Source organism: Topomyia yanbarensis, chromosome 2 (genome assembly GCF_030247195.1).
Source record: "Topomyia yanbarensis strain Yona2022 chromosome 2, ASM3024719v1, whole genome shotgun sequence".
Classification (NCBI taxonomy): domain Eukaryota; kingdom Metazoa; phylum Arthropoda; class Insecta; order Diptera; family Culicidae; genus Topomyia; species Topomyia yanbarensis.
In genome coordinates, this window is record NC_080671.1 from 395001367 (window position 1) to 395021434 (window position 20068).

Here is a 20068-nt window from a genome sequence, read left to right on the forward strand (position 1 = left end):
AATTTTTTTTTCCAATAGCTATAAGTATTAGATCGTCGGTGTAGACAAACACGTATATACCTTTCGGAAGCGTGGCAAATAGGGAATTCATGCTGACCAAGAATAATGTGACTGCCAAGGGCGACCCTTGGGGGACCCATTAGCTTCCCGAAACAGGTTCGACTGCTTACCTCCAATGCCCACACTGAAACTTCGGTCACAGCGGTACTGCTTGAGGAAGCAGCTAACGTTTCCGCTAACACCCCATTGATGCAGCTGGCGAAGTACTCCTTCACGCCGTGTTGTAATGTAGGCCTTGGCAAAATTTAGGATGGCGATGTCTGCATGCAAGTCGTTGGCTATGTCGTCACTTACTATTTCATCGAGGCAGCCTAGATGAATTCCTGTGCCGAGTCTCTTACGGAATGCGAACTGTCGATGATCGAGAAGCTCTTGTGCCTCGAGGCAGGTCATCAGGCGTCTGTTTACCATTTTTTCCATCGTCTTCTCCATACAGGGGAGAAGGCTGATGGGTCGGAAGTCATTCGGGCTCCTGGTTCCCTCGCATTTTATTGGAATGGGAATCGTGAGAGCGGTTCTCCAGCTGTCTGGGAAGGACCCGCGTTGCCATATCCTGTTGAATCCGTTTAGGAGTGCTCGCTTGCCAACCGGGGATAAAAGCCTTAACAGGAGATAACCAACGTTGTCGAGTCCCGCTGAGTTGCCTTTTGCAGTACTCAGTGCAGTGGCCAGTTGTACTCCTGAGAAAGGTTTGTTGTAATCCTGCCTAGTGTCTGGACTGAAAGTTGTAGGGTTTGTTTCTATTGCCCTCTTCGTTCTCAGGAAGGCAGGTGAGAGGGAGGACTGCCCAGAAAGAAGCGCGAAGTGTTGATCGATTGCATTAGCAATTTCAGAGGGCTCTACTGTAGTGGTAGTGCGAAGCTGTTTTGTATTCTTTTGCCGCTTAGGGCATTGACCCTTCTTCACAGTATTGGCGAGTATTGGCTGAAAAGATTAGGGGGCAGTCGGTTGTTGACTGTTGCATTTAGTCTGGAGGTACTTGCCTGGGTAAAACCCGGGCCCGCGCCGATAGCCGCCGGGTTGTATCGGGAGAACCCGGAACGTCCCCGGCCAGGGTCGACGCGGGACGATTGTTTGTTTGGTTTCTACTATTGAATGTTGTTGCTATTGTTGTTTTCTGACTGCTGGGTTAAGTGTTGTTAGACGGCGCCGATGGTTGGGTATTAAGCGTGACCGCCACCCACCCCAGTTGGTCTGGGTTCAATCCCAGTCGAGGTCGGTGAGATTTTTCAGAGGTGAGAAAAATCTGAGGTCACGGCTTCCTTCGGAAGGGAAGTTAAAGCCGTTGGTTCCCGGTCCATGAGTTGATGAGTCGATATCCAGTCCAGATAGTGGGAGTGTGTCGTCACCTCTCTGGCAGTAGCCAGAATAGGCCGGCGGAAATAGGCCGACGGAAAATAAACAGAATTGGAAGAAGAAGAAGTGTTGTTAGGTTTATTCAGAGATGAGGTTGGAGTAGTCGTGGTAGTCAGTGATCAATACACATCAAGCATTTTTGTTATACGTCGAACATTCGTAACCCCCTGAGCCTTGAGCTCTTCCAGGAGTCGAGCTTCTTCGACATCTTTGGTGTCAGGGTAGTAGATGACGCCCTGTACTAAGTCGAGGGTTGGATGGGAGATAACCTCCACTTTTTGGCCGCCTACAAGCTGGCCAGTTTCTTAAGGAACATGAAGACTTTCTTAGATCTGGTTCTAAGCACATATCTGAATCCCCTTGTCTCCTTCGCTGCGCTCAGTCTTGGGTCGATTCCTAGCACTACCTGTACCGATTTAATAATGAGGAAAGGATCAGTTGGGAGGCGTTGTTCCTCTTTTCGTGGTTCGTTGACGGCACGCAGTAATAGCGTCTGCTGGTCTCTTACCTCTCCGGAATTCAGATAGCCGGGAAGAGATCGGCTAAGAGGAAGTTCCCCGCCCCAATCAGGGAGGGGGCGTAGCATTTTGCTTGACAGACGAAGGGTTCGTCACGACACTCTCCTATTAGTCACTTCACACGCGCAGACCGTTTCGACTATGGGGCTCGCTGCTTCACATGCGTACAAATCGCCGACGGTCGGCAATTCAATGGAGGCGCAAGTTTTTCACAAGGTTTGAAAATTCGACTTGAGTAGACGCAAGTTTTCCACTTAATTTGAACATTGGAGTAGGTGTAGGTGCGGTCATGTTTAACGGTTTGAAAATAAAGTTTTGCTGAAGGCGCGAGTTGTTTACCTACTTATGAGTCTTAGCCCCTGTTAACTGTTACGATTTTAGATGTCCAATCTTTTCACGGAAAAGCCTTAGTATGCTTAGTATGTCGCTGGTTTAGGTTGGGGCGGCCCTTTGGCGTCTCCGTTGTCCCTCGGGATGATGCAGACCCGCGGGGAAGCGAGATTCGACGCACTTGATTTTCGAACTATAGATCTGGTTAATAAATCTACAGTATGTATATGGTATTTTCAACAAAAATGTTAGAAATTTATTTTCTACAACTTTACTGAAGACCTCAACCATCTAGAAAAATAGAAATTGTAGAATTATATTGAGAATATTTTTCCAATGACACCTAGATACTATAACGCTAACTAAGGCCTCACGTTTATGAATTTGTAAATCTAACCTTATTGGTTAAACTAAAGTATAATCCCCAGTTTGGTCTAAATTCAAACTTTATTTAATTGGTTGAGGTTTTCATTAAGGCTGCCAAATAGTGTATTTGGAACAATTTTATTGAAAATGACAGTATAGTGAAGAATTGTTCAATGACATAAACAGAGTGAAGAATTTTTGAAGTTCTTTGGCAGTTTAACCTCAAAATTATATGTTTCAACCTTTCCTTATTGTAACCATAATTGATCAACTCAATATGTTCTACATGTAGGAGCGCGTAAAAAATTGTGTTTATAGCTGATAGTGTATTTAAATTAAAAAATATTGAAATATAAACACATTTTAAGTTTCGAACCGTCATACATAAATGGTAACCCAAACAATTGGTCCCACTATATCCTGGTCTTATATAATATTATAATTTAATTTATTCTTGAAATAATAGGGTATCGGAATAGGTAAAGTTTGGCTGTCACAAAGTGCCTCTGAAAACAGAAATCTTTGATGGCAATTGTGCAGATTAATATAGAAAATAGTTTTAGAAGTTAAAACATTGATTTCACAGTATTGGTTCCTTCAACAAAAAGTTGTATTTTAGTGATACCTGCAAGTTTGTAGAAGATATTAAAACTAGGGTTTTAACAGGAAAGATTGAAAACTGCTATTTAGATCATATTTCCAAAAAATACAAGAATTTCGCCTCGGAAATGAAGTCGGATGTCTGTGATATCTTCGACGAAGTTATTCAAAACAAAATATTGTACAACTCTGCCGCAGACATCTACACTCTCAAAAAATATTCGGAATGTTTTTTTTGCCGGGTACTCTAATCAAAAATCTTTTTATTTACAAAGTTGCAGAATAATATTGTGAACCTTGTCCTACGAAGAAATGCGGGCTCTAAAATGATATCTAAGGGCTCAAATAGGTTTTGTCCCAGCTTTTCCCATGTAGGTCTCACTGTGTGGCTGTCCGTGCGAAAAGTATTGTCGTGCCTTCATCGCATAGCATGTCGTCCATTCTGGCACAGATTACGGTTAGTTCTGCGATAAGAGAACTTAACATGGACTTATTCATTATACGATATATTAAACTTTATTAAATAAAAACTACGACCTCTTTCGATACAAATAATGTCAGAGTTCGATCTCACTAGAGTCGATTTATGGTTTCTTTATATATAATCTCACTATGGATCACGATGTAGTCCTACATATAAATCTGACGAAATAGTGGTCTTAATTCCTACGCCTAAAATTCTGAACAAACCGTTCAGGATTCTGACGGAGTTCTACTTAGAATTTCGATGTAACCCTCTCAGGATTTTGATGGTAGTCTGCTATTTTAATGATAACTTGCTTCATCTGAATTATAATAAAGATGGCATCAGATTTTTAGCAAGATTGTATGAGTTAGATAACATCAAAATTCTGAGCGGAGATCCATCATAATATTGGAGGGCAAGAGCAGGATTTCGTTAAAATACTGCGCCGAATTTTGCCAGAACTCTGAGCAGGATTTTCATCAGAATATTAATTAACAAGATTTACTTCAAAAACCTGTGAAGGATGCTTCCAGAATCCATCGGAATCCTGAGTAGGATTTCATCAGAATCTTGGAATGCGTGACCGAACTCGAAGAGTCAAAACGGTTCATACTATTTTTTTCTGATTAGAGATACATTGTCAAAACTAGTTAAGGTTTGTGGATTAGACTTTCCTCTTCCTTGCAAACGGGCCTCGTTTAAAGTAATGTGATCTCGAAACGAATCTTTCCACAGAAATCACAACCCAACTAGCAGAATCTTGCTCACTTTCTTCTCTCAATATACCCCCTTAATGAGTACAAATCTTATTACTTATTTACAGGCACACCCCCATTTCCGAATCTGGTTTGGTCTTTGACACGGAAAATATGTGCGTTGCACTGCACCGGCAGCAGACCAAAACCAGCAGATCCGATTAGTGTACGGCGAGCCGAACGAACAGCAGCAACTATCTGGCAGGACAATATGTGTGCCACGGTCAACAACGGGCCTGCCGTCCTGCGTGGCTTCCCGAGAGCTGCGATAAAGGCAGCCAGAAAATAATAAGACGAAAAAAAATCATCCGTTTCCCTGTCGTTCGGTATACAAACAGCTTCGGCGAGCTTTTCCCTAGGAGCAGTGTGTAGCTAGCAGTTTGGAAGTTATTTGTGGCGTGCTTCTGCTGGCGAAAAGAAGGAAAACAATATTGTTGGTTCTCGGATTCCCAACCACAAAAGTGAAGTGAAAAAGTGCTTGTGCTTTGCCCTCACTCGAGAGAATATCATAAAATCAATAAAATAATCATAAAAGTAAGGCTGTATACACAGCTGTTTCTGTGCAAGAAATAACATAAGTGGAAATCGGCGGTGGTGGTTCTTCTAACTGGTCGCGAAGCTGGCAATTCGACCGACCGGCCATTTAAGAGCGTTGATAAGTGTTGAGTAAATGCTCATTTTTTGTGGAAGGATTACTGCATCGTGATAGTAGGTGTGTATTAAAAGCATTGGTATTTAGGTAAAGAAGAACAGGAAATACACACGAAAAAATATGGTCAAAGATTGTGAGATTTGCAAATAATACACGCGCGTTCGTTATTCACCGGAAACAGACTGACACTAGAACTACATCCGAACAATCATTAGTACCCACGATAACGAAATCGATTTGATTATTCTCCAGAACCACCAGTTGTCGTGGGCTCTGGGGTAGTCGGTGCGGACAATATAATCAACTGACTGAACTCAGAATTGAATTAAAAAATAGCCTGCGGGGTCTTATCGTATTCTGGTCAGACTCGTCTGAAGGGAAACCAACGAACGCTCGCTCGGTGAGCAGTAGACAGAACATAGAATGCTCTATCGTTGCCGTTTCGCTTCGTACATTGTGAGATCGAGCTAGACTAGGAGAATAGTGACAGTAAAGTGTGACGGGGGTAACAAAAAGTGTCACAAGAGATATCCTTGCCGTAATAAAATCAAACGTTAATTGTGCTAATTAGGTGAGAAAGGGGTGTATTTTATTGTTCAGTGCGTTTGTTTAATGCGAAAATGCGGGAGGTGGTTTACGGTCGAATGTAGCTCAAGTTGTCTGGAACGAGAACTTGGTTAGTATTTTTAAATGGTGTATTTTTCGAATGCTAGGTAAAAGAGGGGAAAGATTATTTTCGAGGTGAACTCATAAACATCACAAACATCGATCTTATCCCATATTTGGGTCGATTAAAATTATTCGTGGCTTCTGGGTACAAGTGACTAGTATCAGGGCCGGCGGAACACTATTTTCCCAAGTGGGTACTAAGATTCGGAGCGATTTCTACCAGTAATGTGAAGGTAGATTCCCGGATAATATATGGTGGCTATTCGGAAACACCCTTTGTTAACGGACTATGGCCGACGGCTTAGCGAAAATGTGTTCGTTGATTGCTGATACTTCAAATGTTCCACAGCTAACTACCAATTACTCCATTCTTGTAAATTTCGATGGATTAATTTTCCGTTCCCACCGATAAAACCTTTCACAGGTACTGAAGCCTACATGATAGTGTTGGCTAACTGCAAGGTATCTCCAACGTCCAACATCCCCTTTGGCTCAATGGAGGTCGATTTGGATATTTCTGCGGTGGCAAAAATAATGCCGATAAGTCCACTTTTCGATACAAATTACATCCTTGTAATACAACTTGCACCAGGAATGTCTTCTTCTGGAACACATATAAACCATTTAACATCATCGATATATGCGGGATCTAACTAAGCACTCGGCCATATACGAAGAAGTCTTGTCTATGTACCCGCCTGGGAAGTAGAGCTTGATGGGGTAGTCTCCTACGGGGGCCCTAATTGCAAAGTATAAAGTTGAATTCTTCAAGAACCCTTTGCTTTAGTCAGTGAAAATTCTGGTTTGCAAGTAATTGCGTTCGGTAAAAATCGAGGAATGTAAGAAAACCACTAATTTTCCATCAGCCTCATATCGAGCCTTTCGCAAAGTCTGCTCTTCTACACATTGTTTTTTTGAATGGGGCTCGTCTACCTGTTCATCTTTTTGTGCCGCGAGGCATGAACTGCCCTCGTCGCAAACCATTGGGCCTACAGCTACCTATTGTAGAAGCAAGGCACGGCGTGGAAAATGCGGAGGGAACTATGAAAAGTTTTCCTACTGTGGAGAGACTCCGCGCGATCTCTCAACATATTTCACATAATTATTATTTGGGGAAAAATAGAAGCACTCTTTCGAAGAGCGCTTCGAGAAGAATTGCTAAACAGGGCTACGCTACCGGCCATGATTAATTTATACACTTCCTCGTTGCATTGTGTAAAACCTGGTTAACTTTCAATGTAGATCTTCCACAATTTTAACATTATGCACCAAGGCCAGGAAAACACTTTTGGTGATCAAAATATGCTGTTCTTTCAATCGGATTAACCTTTGCTCGGTACAAGGTATTGAAGTTGTCGCTTGTCAAGTCCGACCCAAAGGCAAAGACTTATTGGTATTGTTTCCATGTACATCACAACTCAGCTGGTTTTAGAAGACTTCAATTCTCACGGTATGCCATGGGATTGTCTTCACGATGATAACCGATCTATCTAACTGCGTGATATTTGGGACAATTTTAATATGACCATTTTGAATACGGTGGAAATAACAAAAATTCCTACTCCACCACGGCCAAACGCTTTAGATTAATTATTGTACTCGACCTCGCTATAAATAGTGAGCCCATTGATTGAAAGAGCTACGCGTCCACTGTATCCGAAACAATCGAATCAAAACAAGAAATTCTTGCGGTGGAAGCGTACAAGGTTTGGACTGGTTTGATTCTATACACTGCAATTAAATGTCAGACGAAACGAGTACCCGATGCGACCAACAGTTGACGGTCTCCCACTCCGCGGTGACCAGAGAGCGTTCATAATTGTACCCGAAAAGGTCTTATAAGGACTTCTTGGAAGTCGAATCGCTCGAATTATTCCGAATATACGTGACGTTAGAAACACAAATGAAAAACTTGACGAAAGCTGAAAAACGCGGTTATTGGCATCGGTTCGTCGACGGATTAGCGAGAGAAAAATGTTTCAACTTTGCTTGACCCTACGTTGTGTATTCGATTCAACCTTTGATCAAAATACACGCAACCAATAATCTATCTAGATCCACATTCAAATCGACGTTTCACGATTAAATGATAATGCTGTATATAAACGAAATGATTATTTTTTAAACACATATTTTTATTTGACAGCATAAATGCTCGCGCTAAGCATTGCAGTGCGCATATTACCGTAAGGTTCATCAGAAGATAACAGCTATGCATAGCTTCTATGCTATTTATTATGACAGTTGTTGAGTGGCGAAGGCGACGACATCGTTACAGTTTCTGGGGAAAATATGAGAGTTCCTGAGTGCTTTATCTGAAAAATCTTGCCAGATTACCAGATACAAATATTAGTTTGAGTTCCTTCGCACTGCTCTATTGCGGGCAATAAGAAGGCGGACACTTAGACATTAGAATGTCATATTTATGACAGATCGCGTAATTTTAACGAGTTTTTCAATATTTTTTGTCAGAGGACGCTAGAAAATTGGCAAATTTCATGAAACCATGAAATTTTAGAGATTCCAAATGTATCAACAAACCTTGGTTAAAGGGGATTGATTAGGGTCTTGCCTTTTTTGAGTGATATTACGGGTCATTTCCAATAATTATACGTTGAATGCGCTTCTCCGGGATATTGGGGTCGTAGAGAGAGGTTTTCACGACATTAAATATGTTGTCTGGTCGTGCGCCTAGTGTTCTAGCGTCAGATCTATGCTAACCGAATACATTCAGCCTCATTCCACTGCAAGATGTGCTAGATATCCTCGATCTTCCCGATATGTCATATTGTTAACCAGCATAGATATACAAATTTAGTTATCTCTTCTCTCTTGGTAGTTATGTTAACATCTACCTGGTAACAGATACCAAAAGAGTTCCCAGCGGATCCAAGGAGGTCAGTCGGCGATCCGGTTCATGATGTCCTGGCAGTGATCTTCCGTTTGCCAAAAAGCTGCAAGGTAGATTTCTTCTTTTCCCTGTCATAATTGTCCGCCCTCTCTTCACTTCCCCTGACACGGTCTCTGCTACTCTGATGTTGAAACCAATCCCTCTTGTGTATGTATTTTGCCTTCCTTATAAAAATGTTTCTCTTTGTTTCAATTTTTAATCAAATAATAATTCTTTTTGAAAAATTGCGAATTATATATGTAGTTTTTTAACATGTTTCTAAGTGCATCCTTTATTCTGAATAAAATCGCGTTAATATTTTTGTGAATCTATCAGTATTATAATTTCAAATTTCAATCGAATCCTGATTAATATCCCACATTTTGAAGAAATCGAAATTGAATTGAATTAAAATATAAACTTGTTGTACATCGAGAGTTTCGGACGCAGTCATTTTGTGCGCGAGACTTTCGAGTGGGTAATTCCCCCCTCGGTTATTTTCGAGTGGGTAGTACTACCCATACTACCCACGTATTCCGCCAGCCCTGACTAGTATTAAACGCTTAGTGCAAGCTCACGACACACATCCTGCTAATTTCAGATAGTAAATATAGCTATTGTTTTCACTTTGCTGTTAAACTGCGATTCAAATTTATCTTAAACTGTCAGTTGTAGTGTACACCCAAAACGCGAGCTGTATCATTTACATGCAAATAAGTATGATTCTAATGCGAAATATGCAATATAACTGGTACAATGCACATAAAGCGTCATTGGCCCGAGACTAAAATGCATTATACTGCTATTACACGGTAGAAACTTACACAATCTCACAATTGAAAATGGTATTAAAATAACACATGCACTCAAACTTAAATGTAACAACGATTCGTAGCTTATAAATTTGAACGGAAGGTTATATAGATTACCAGATTTGGATCATTAGATCAATAGCATAGCAACTCTGTGCAAAATAGCAATATTTAATATGGTTGTGCAGGTGGTCAAGTGCATTGGCTTTGCTGTTTCGAGCAGAATTGTCATGTGATCGTGTTGTTTGGTTCCAGTGCACTCCACCGTCCTGTTGAATAGCCATCGAAAATCAATTCAAGCACCGGAGTACAAACCATGTGTTTTCACGCTTTGCACGTAAATTTTTATCGTGCTGGAGTATTCATTTCCTGTAACTCGTTCCCAGATAGTTTTTCTGTATAAAATACGGCAATTGAACATTACTTTCTGAAAATGCTGCTTTCAAAAACTTCTACGCCCTTTTAAGAAGATTGCTCTTGAGTCAAGTGATCCCATTGACGGTCAAGATTTTAAAGATTTTCAGACGGATCTTCGTGGAATTCCCCACTAGTAAACTTATTCGTCAGTAGAACGATTTCTTTTTCGTTTATCGAAAGAAATTTTTCGTATTTTTGCATATCATTTTTTCATTCTCTCTTTTCAGCTCGATGTTTGATAACATTGATTTTTTTTATTGAAAACGTTCTAGCAAAATCAATTTTATTTGTGCTACCCACAATTGTGTAATAGAATGATTGTGGTATTTCTTATTCGTGATATTTACGATAAATATTTACGTGGATGCATTTTTTGTGAATATATATATTGTGGCGATTCTATAAAAAACTTGTGTTGATCCAGTGGTGCGATTGTGCTTTTCTCATTTATCCTAACTGGTTATGTGCAATATAGTTGTGGAAACTTTTACTGCATTCTTATTATACTTAGCACGTATCCCACGACTACCACGAACGTCGACGCTGACTCACTAAACAAAAAAGTATAATATTTAATCAGATTAATCAGCAAGAGTTCAATGTTATTTTTATGCGATCATATTTTGAAATGCTGTGGGAATGGATTTGGAAAGGGAGGGGTGGAGGGTTAGCAGAGTGAGAGTAGAGGATGCGTCAGAAATCCTTCATCTTATTTCGGGTGGATGAAGGGAATGCGGATGTGAGGGTGGTCCAAGGGGGGATGGTGGAGGTGATGAAGGATGTAGGTGTAAGAGCATAAGGAGAGGGGGTGGCGACGAAATACTCAACTGCATATTTTGCGTTTCATTTGAGACTTGGTTTAAGAAAATCAGTTCTGTCATCACCGAAGAACTGATGTGACTTTAATTGTGGAATATGCCCGGAATCTGGGACTTCCGGAATCGTCGATAGTGAACAATATACTGAAAGAATGTTTGATTGGCAGTCAATGATCTAGATATGCGATTAGAAGTAATTTGGTGATCATTTCAATAGTTTTTAGCCTCTGAGAGTAACGGTTTATATGGGAAACTCCAGTACAATTTTAATAACCAACCTGTAACTCCGGAACCAAGAGTCAAAACCGAATGAAATTCATCAACAGTCAATGGAATTACTGTATCTTTAATTTGAAATTATGTTTGTAAAAATCGGTCAAGAATTCGCTGGGGAATAGCTTAGGAACTTTGTGAGTTCCCCGGACGCACCATGAACCGTCAAAGGGTGCCAATGTGGTCAAAGCTACACAGCAAAAAAAATCATGTAACTTTACGTCTTGCCAGATGCACATAAAAGGAGCGTCCCAATTCACATAAATTTACATTTTATTACATGTAAAAATGTGAGATGTTCGGCTTTTTCTAGGTCATTCAGTCTGAGTTTTACATCTAAAGAGTCACAATATCCAATTTTACGTTTCATAGCATGTAAAATTCTATTATCGGATAGAAAAATACGTCGCTGCGTTATTTACGTCAAATGTAATTTTCATTTTTTCCAAGAGTGTACTTTGATTGATCACTAGTGACCTAGACCCGTAAATTAAAGTAATATTTCACCCATTTTAATATGTTTTACATCATTTGGACATTATGGTGGTACCAGTTTATAAGGAAGTTTGCAGTGTGACCGCACTCTTAAACCTGTAACTCTGGAACCGGAAGTCGGATCAACTAAAAATTCAATAGCTTCTTATAGGAGCGTTATACCTTTCAGATGGAATAGGCTATTTGCTAGTTTCGAATAGCCCTATAATAAATAAAATATAAAATTATAACAGGAATGAAATTAATAAAATATATGGAAAACATAATAAAAACTACGTAAAATGTCGCTGCGATGGAGAATGAAACGAAAAAAAATGAATAAAATGTACAAAATGAGCAAAATGAAAAAAAAGAGTAAGTTGAATATAGTGAAAAAATAAATAAAATAAAAATGCATAAGGCTAATACAAAGAAAAAATCGAAAAAATGAATCAATAGAATAAAATAAATAAAGTAATAAAAATAAATAAAAAGAAAATGAATTAAGGTTACAAAATAGTATAATGCATAAAATAAATGTAGTTAACAAAATGAAAGAGAGCAAAATTGATAAGATTAATGAAAAGAACAGAGCTTATAGAAAGAAAATAAATAAAATGAATAAAGTAGTTGGTAAATCGAATGCCTTTTAGGCAGCTCACCTGAGTTCATTTCTCAACCCCGCACATAGGGTTAGAGATTTATCTAAGGAGTATTCTCTAAACCGAAAAAGAGGCGAATGACCATAAGGTTAAAACTTCTATAATAAAAAAAAATTCAGTGAATAAACGAACAAAATAAAAAAAATAAAGAGCAAAATGAATAAACCGATTAAAGTAAAAAAATGACTAAAATGAGTGAAATTAATAAATTGAATAATGATTGAATGAATGCCCGAAATGGATATAATTAATAGAATAAAAGTACAAATAAAAATAAAATAAAATGAATGAATAAAATTAATTAAATGAGCAAACTGAATTAAGGACATTATACATGCGAGCCACAACATAGTTGCTACGCCGCACACACCCCTCTCCCCTGCCTAACCATGTATCTGACATGAGCAAATATAAAAATACGTTTTTCAACACACTAACCTTGCTGGTGTGCCACGAAACTGCTACTTAAGGAAGCTAGAACATTTTCCTATACAATCAATCCGAGTTTATGACGGAATGCCATCTGTAGCTCCTATTTTGTGCGAAAATATCACCCCTCTTCACTTGGGGTTTCTTTTCGAAACACTCTTATTTTTCTTCTTCTCGTTTTCATTGCACTTTTTCAAATGCACTTTATTCACACATCACTGCAAAAACACTCGCGAAACTTTAATCGATTACTAACAAATCTTCAAATTTTCTGCCAATGTGCAGATGACCAAAGGAAAATGTTTGGAAACTCTCATTTGTGCGTTTGAATTTTCACTTCAGATTTCAGTTTTCCTCAATGTAAACAAGCGGCCGGTGCCTAGCAACGTGGCTTCCACATATCTTCACCTTAAAAGAAATAAAATAAATGCAATGAATACAATAAATAAAATCAATAAATTGATTTAATGAGTGAATTGAATAATATGCGTACAGTGAACTAGCTAATGCACGTCGCGCGTTGCTGCGACTTTCAACGAAATAGGAGTACAACACAAATTGGTCCGAAGCGCCATCTGGCGGACAAATAACCCGTAACCAAGGACACACAAACACACTCCATAACAAATGACTACAATGTATACATTTCTACGGCAATCGGTTAAGCCGTTTGGGAGTCCATAAATCATATACATACAAACTTTGACTTTTTTATATGTAGAAGATAGATGGAATGAATAATATAAATAAGATGAATAAAAGCAATAATATGAACAAAATAAATAAAATGAATAATAAAAATAAGATGAATGAAATGATAAAAACGAATCAAAGGAATATAATGAATAACATGAATTCAATGAATAAAGTGAAAAAATGAATAAATAGATTAAACACTGAGAACTGACCAGTTTTCAATGTGTGTAAGAAATAAAACCGTTGTTCTGAGATGCCACCAGCAAGTAGCAACTTGGCACTAGCCGGCGCTACTATCGGCCAGCAAACGCTATACGAACGTTGCGTGCAAACTTGGATACAATGGTGATTCATGCATGCGAACCAGTATGCGATGGTTATATTTAACGTATTTTCACTTAAATGTTTACACAAGTTTTACGGGAAAGTTTGTTCTAGCTTATATGTCTGTTCTCTGTGGATTAAGTATAATGAATCAAAACAATTAAATGAATGAAACAAATAAAACAATAAAATGAATTAAATAAAAAAAATGTAAACAAAATATAAAAAGGAATGAAATGCATAAGAGTAATAAAATGAATAAAATGTATAAAAAGTAGAAAATAAATAAAATAAAAAAATAAAATGATTCCAGTGAATAAACGAATAAAATAAATAAAATGAGTAAAAGAATACAGTGAAAATAATGAAAAATAAAATAAAATGAAAACATTGACGAAAATGAATACAATTAATGAAACGAATAAAATGAATATAATAAATAATATAAATAAAATGAATACAATGAATGAAATGAATAAGGTGAATGAAATGAATGAAACATTGAAATTAATTTCCTTTTTTATTTCGACTGTGTTAGTCATATTTTCTTTTTTACATTTTAACGACATTCAATTAACTAGAGATTACTTGGTAAAGTTATGAAAATTAGAGCCATAGTAGGGGAGAGTGAGGACACTTGATTCTTAGGGATAATCGATTTCCTGGTCATATCTCATAATCTATACGCATAAAGTTATCACAATATTAAAAGAAAATGAAATATTTGGTCGTTTATGATGTTTAAAAAACAATCTGATGTATTATATATGGTTTGGAAAATACAATATTTTAGACAATATGTGTTCAAATCCATCTCCCCTACTCAAGTGAGAGCAAGAATGGTAAGTAAACAGATCGGAAAACTAAAAGTGGCAGGGTCATTAGAACAGGCTTAATATCGGGCTTAATTTTTGTCTTCTGCTAATGAGAGTCGAGCTTAGGCAGCATAACTGAACTCGGGTGATTCGTAGTTATGCTGCCTAAGTTCGACTTTCATTAGCAGAAGACAAAAATTTAGCCAGTACGATATTAAGCCTGTTCTAATGACCCTGCCACTTCTAGTTTTCCGATCTGTTTACTTCACATCCTTGCTCCCACTTGAGTACTATGGCTCTAATTTTCATAACCTTCTCTACCCAGTAATCTCTAGCTAATCGAATGTCGTTAAAATGTAAAAAATTTAAAATTATAGTAATAATAAAGTACGTAGAACTAATACAACAAAGGTGGTAAGCAGAATACAAAATGAACACGTAGGATAAAACTATCAATTATAAAATGTATGAATTAAATAAAAATAAAATGATTTAAAAGGATATGTGAGTAAAATGATTCAAATGAATGAAATGAATAAAAGTGATACAAAGAACAAAATGTATGAAATGATTCAAACGAACAAAATAAATAATCCGACTAAACAGAATAAAACAAAAAAATATTCAAATGAATAAAAATGATTACAATGAAGAAAGTAATTAAAATGATTAAAATTAATGAAATGGGTAAAATTGATGAAATTTATAAAAAATAAAATGATTTAAATGAATAAAATAAATAAAATAATTTAAGTGAATAAATTGATTACAATGAATAAAATAAACAAAATATATAGATAAAATAAAATATAGCATAAAATACGTGTAAGGTATTCACTTTCCTTATACGTAGTATAAGGTAAACAAAATTAATAAAACAAATTATATAAATAAAATAATAAAGTAAATAGAGTGAATATAACAAATAGAATAAATGGAATAAATAAAATAAAATAAATAAAATGGATAAAAAATAGAATAAAATGAATAAAAATCAATAAAACGAATAAAAGGTACATAAAATAAATTAAGCATGCAATTTGAGCAACATGAGTAAATGTAAATTATATGAATAAAATGACCAAAGCGACTAAAATGGATAATATTGACAAAATGAATAAAATAGATGAAATGAGATGAAAACTATAAAATGAAATAAATGAATAAAACGAATTAATGAATTAAACAAATAAAATGAACGAAAAATGTTAAGTGAATAAAATGAAGAATTACATTGAAAAAAAGATAAGTAAAATGAAAAAAATACAATATATGAATCGAGTACAATGAATGAAACGAATAAAATGAATAAAATAAATAAATTTGATGAAATAATTAAATTGAAAAAAATGATTAAAATAATTCGATTGAAAAAAATGATTAAATTAAAATGATTAAAATGAATAACAAAAATCAATAAAATGAATGAAAAGAATAAAAGTGAAATGATAAAAATGAGTAAGCAAAATGAATAAAACGAATGAGACGAATAAGATTAATAAAAGTCAATAGCACGGTTAAAATGAAAATGAACGAAATGAGCAAAATGCTCAAAACTAATAAAATAAACAAAATGAATGAAATGAATCAAATAATTAAAATGAATAATATGAATAAAAGGAACCAAATTAATAAATCGAATGAAATACACAAAATGTGTTAAATGAATGAAATTTTCAAAACGAATCAAACGAATACAAAATTAAACCAATTATATGAACCAAATGAATTTATGGATATGTTTATATTTCAGTATACAGTTGAGATTCGCTGGTTGGACACTTTTTAATTAGACTGCTTTCAACGTCGCTGATTGGATGACTGTCCAACTAAAAAGAAACTGAATGCCATAATCTCATGTCAAATTTATTTTGACAATTGATTTGACAACAGTTTGATATGTGACACGATGTATTTACACTGCTAACGTCTGCTTTGAATAGTTATTTACCAATAACCCAATTGCCAATTGTTTTTCGTTCCTACTAGTGAATCAAGTTCGTTAGTAAGACAGTGCTGGTGGCCAGCGAATCACGACTGTATATCAAAAGACATTGATTTTGACTAGCATATTATGCAAAGAGTTATGCAGCAAGTGAAAAAGCGGTCGAGTTCTTGAAGGAAGAGAAAGTAAACAAAATGAGGCTATCATTTGCACTATGGACCTTTTGCTATGTTTGTCTAGAATTAAGGGGTTATATGGAAAGTTGAGGAGAGAAAAGTGAGCTAAGTTCGGAATTTTCTTTAAAAGTTTTATGAAAATTTTACTTGAAAAGAAGAATGTTTTATTAAAAAATGGGTGGAGTTATGACCCCTTCCCAAAGCGTAAACACAACTGAAATCAGCAAAGTAAAAAAAAGTAGAAGAAAAATGTATGTGGTGTACTTGAACGTTCTATTATCTAATTATTGACCTTTCATGAAATACCAAATTTGATTAATTATGATAAAAGAATGTTGTTAGGGAGAAAATGCTCTAAAGTATGGGTTCAAAATTAAAGCTGTTCATCGATATACTCACCTGGTTTTTTCTAGTCTTACCAATATCGGAATAATCTTTTTATCCCACCTATACTTCTGTGGTTTGAATGTTATGAGAGTTAGTTTTGACTGGATTTAGCATTCCCGTGCAGCATTAAACGATACCGTAGCAAACGATAAGGGGGCACGACTTATTGGAAAAATGTGTTTCATTGAATATTTATTATTTATTGATTATTTAGAAAATCATATTTTAAATCTTGAAAACGCATTGCCCGATTTGCGTGGAGTGTGGCGAAGAATTTGCCAAATCAAACACAGAAATTATTTAATATGTTTTTAAGGAAGCCACTTTCTGGTTGAATAGGAGGGGGCACGTTCCGTGCCTTCCCCTTGAACCGCCAGTGTAGAAAATATATCCAACAATTAAAAAAATGAAAATAAAAAAACATGCAAAATTAGATTCGACAGATAGATAAAAACGACAACTGACAAAAAGTATTCCAGATACGATCAAAAAGTCGTGGATTTCAATGTTGTTTATTTAGAATCGCTTACAATTAAGCCTGATGTTTTTCGAGTCAGAAAATAAGCTTTTCCTTCCAGACAATCTTTGCTACCGTGAAACACCAATGTGCTTGTAAATGGGAAAACACCTTCAATACCTTGCTCTTGTCCCCTTTTCCGCATATTTCGCTCCTTAAATCACACGTCGCCGACTGATTTGTCTGGAAAACTCACACACGTGTAGTAAAATGAATGTGAAACGAAAATCGAGCATGTAAGTCTCAGTTAGAAAATCTTCTCAACTGAGAATTAAGCAATTGTTCTTTGAGAGAAAACTTGAGAGAACGAATAATTAAGTGAGAGCCCAATTTGATTGTATAATTTTCTGTTTCTTCCTTCCTTGTTTAGTGAGCAAAATCAACAGGACGACAAAAGCTTTCTCTCGCAAAGCTTTCCACTAGTGTAGCTACGGTCATCGCCAGTGTTGGTGTTAGTGCCCTGTCAGGCGAGGTGGGTGATCACTCCCACCCACCCATCCTGTGGTGTATAGCAGGCAGTCGAAACCCAAGAAAATAGAAGATGCACGGTAAGGAAATCGTCCAGCTTTCGCTTTGACACACATAGCAAGTACCTGCTGAGAAGAGCATAAAAAGCGAACCGCAGGAAAAGGATGGGGCCTGCACTTTGCGAAACAATTGTGCTCTGTTAAAATTTTAAAACACATTTGATGTTGAAAGTGTGACTTTTCCTTCGGATTGGGTTTCGGATAAAAGGACCACATTCATTGCTCTATAAAAAGAAGGTTAATGCTTTGCATACATTTAAAATAACGCCCCAGAAGTGAACATAAGTGAATGGCAATCTGAGTGTTTTGTGTGAGCCAATCGGAGGCAGATATAGTGAACTTGGATTGGGATGAGGTGGTCCACCGTCCTATCCGTTGTCGTCGTCGTTGTTGTTTTTGTTGTCGCAAAGCAGTATTCAGGTAGCGCCAGCATAGTGGTAGAAACCAGGTGCAACTTGCTGAGTGGCTGCTGTACCAACAATGAGGAGTGATAGCTCGGAGCTTCTGCTCGAGCAACAAGCAGAAGAGGTACGCAAGAAGAAGTTGCTAGAGCTAGCGGCTGCCAAAAAGGCGAAAAGTGGTCCTCCACCGAAACGAACGCTGCGCGAAAATGCCAGCTTCTACACTACTTCCAGTTTGGCGTTCCTCTCGGTGACGGCAGGAGCGTCGTTACTGTTTCTGGTTCCTCTGTATGTCGATCCGGCTATATCAACGCTGGTCGGCGACTTCGTTGAGCAACCTACGATGTGTGTTACGACGCGGCGTGAAGATATGACCGGGTTGTTCAACTGCTCGTGGAGCTCGTGCCGCGAAGGTTGCACCTCGGATGTGTTCAAGTGCACTCATATTTATGTGACGTTCATCGACGATCTAAACTTTACGTTTCCTTTCAATGCGACGCCCTCGGAGCTGTTCAATCTGACCGATATCGAGCGGTCGGACGAAGCGATACTGCTGGTGAACATTAAGGGTTGCGGCTATCCGCCCGCGATTAAGTGCAAAAACTTCACCGATCTGTACGGCTTCGAGGGCGCAGTTTTTCCGTGCTACTACTCGAAACAGAACAAAACGGTCGTGATGACCTTCTACAACCGGGAGGACCAGGTGCAAACGATCATCCATTTTTTCGTGGTTCCATTCATCGTCACGGTGATCTCGTCGGTGCTTCTCTGCTTAATGCACTGTGATTGTAGATGTAAGAAGGAGCGACGACGCCGGCATCGGCACCGGAGGCCTAGGATAGAGAATCTCAGGTGAGTGTGTTTCTTACTTAGTGTGTTTCTTATTCATGTTTACTCCTACGAAAGTTTCTTCTTCAATAATTCTTCAAGTTGATATTCATACTTCTCGCAACTAAGAAAGGCAATATTAGTAATGAATTTTCTAAACACCAACCATGGTCAACTGTGGCTTGATTGAAAGCTAAGAAAGTGGATTTCTGTAGTTGACAAATCCATTATACGGCTATGTTTCGATTCATATCCTTTCTTTTCCCATTGCAAATGCCCGCAACTTTGCCTTGGTCACTTCCATCAGTCATTTCCTCGTGGTCAGTTGGTGATAGTTGGCGGAATTCTTTTTCTCCGGTCGTATTAGGCTGGTGCTGCCGTTCGGTGTGTATTTCAGGATATGTGAAATACGATATTCAGAGCCAGGATTTTGTTTCGGATTAAAAATTATTGCATAAATGTATTAATTCTGATGACTTGAGATAGTCACTGGAAATTGAAAGTAATTATGAAATGTTTTCAGTGAAAACAGCTCCAATAAGACAATAAACACTAAAACATGTTATCTGTTACAAGAAAGGCTATAGTGCACCGACGAATACAAAAATAAATATTCAAGAGTTCAAAGTATTACTTGAAAGTGCAACGTATTCTAGACTACACGTTTACAAGGTATGTGTGTTAACCATCCTATCTCCCACTAGTCGGTAATGATTCACAAAAAAGATGTATTTAAACATATTCTTGCTAATAATTTAGTGGAAGGATTTAGATAGGTGTTAGCTTAATCGACTTTTCGATGACCCATTTCGTGTACAGCGCCAGACATGTCGTTAGCCGAGGTCATCGTTTCATCAACCAGCCCCGTTTTAATGTAATGTTTGAATCAATTGGATTTCAAGATT

General features: G+C 37.3%; 1 protein-coding gene across 1 annotated transcript in view; it reads left to right on the forward strand.

Moving 5' to 3' along the window:
• Window positions 1–20068, forward strand: part of LOC131684842 (protein tipE) — a 118182-nt gene that overhangs the window by 48976 nt on the left and 49138 nt on the right. The window contains exons 2-3 of the mRNA XM_058968055.1: window positions 4520–5163; window positions 17778–19187. Of these exons, the coding sequence (XP_058824038.1) occupies window positions 18415–19187 (773 nt within the window). The 5' untranslated portion in view covers window positions 4520–5163; window positions 17778–18414. The remainder of the gene's footprint in view (window positions 1–4519; window positions 5164–17777; window positions 19188–20068) is intronic.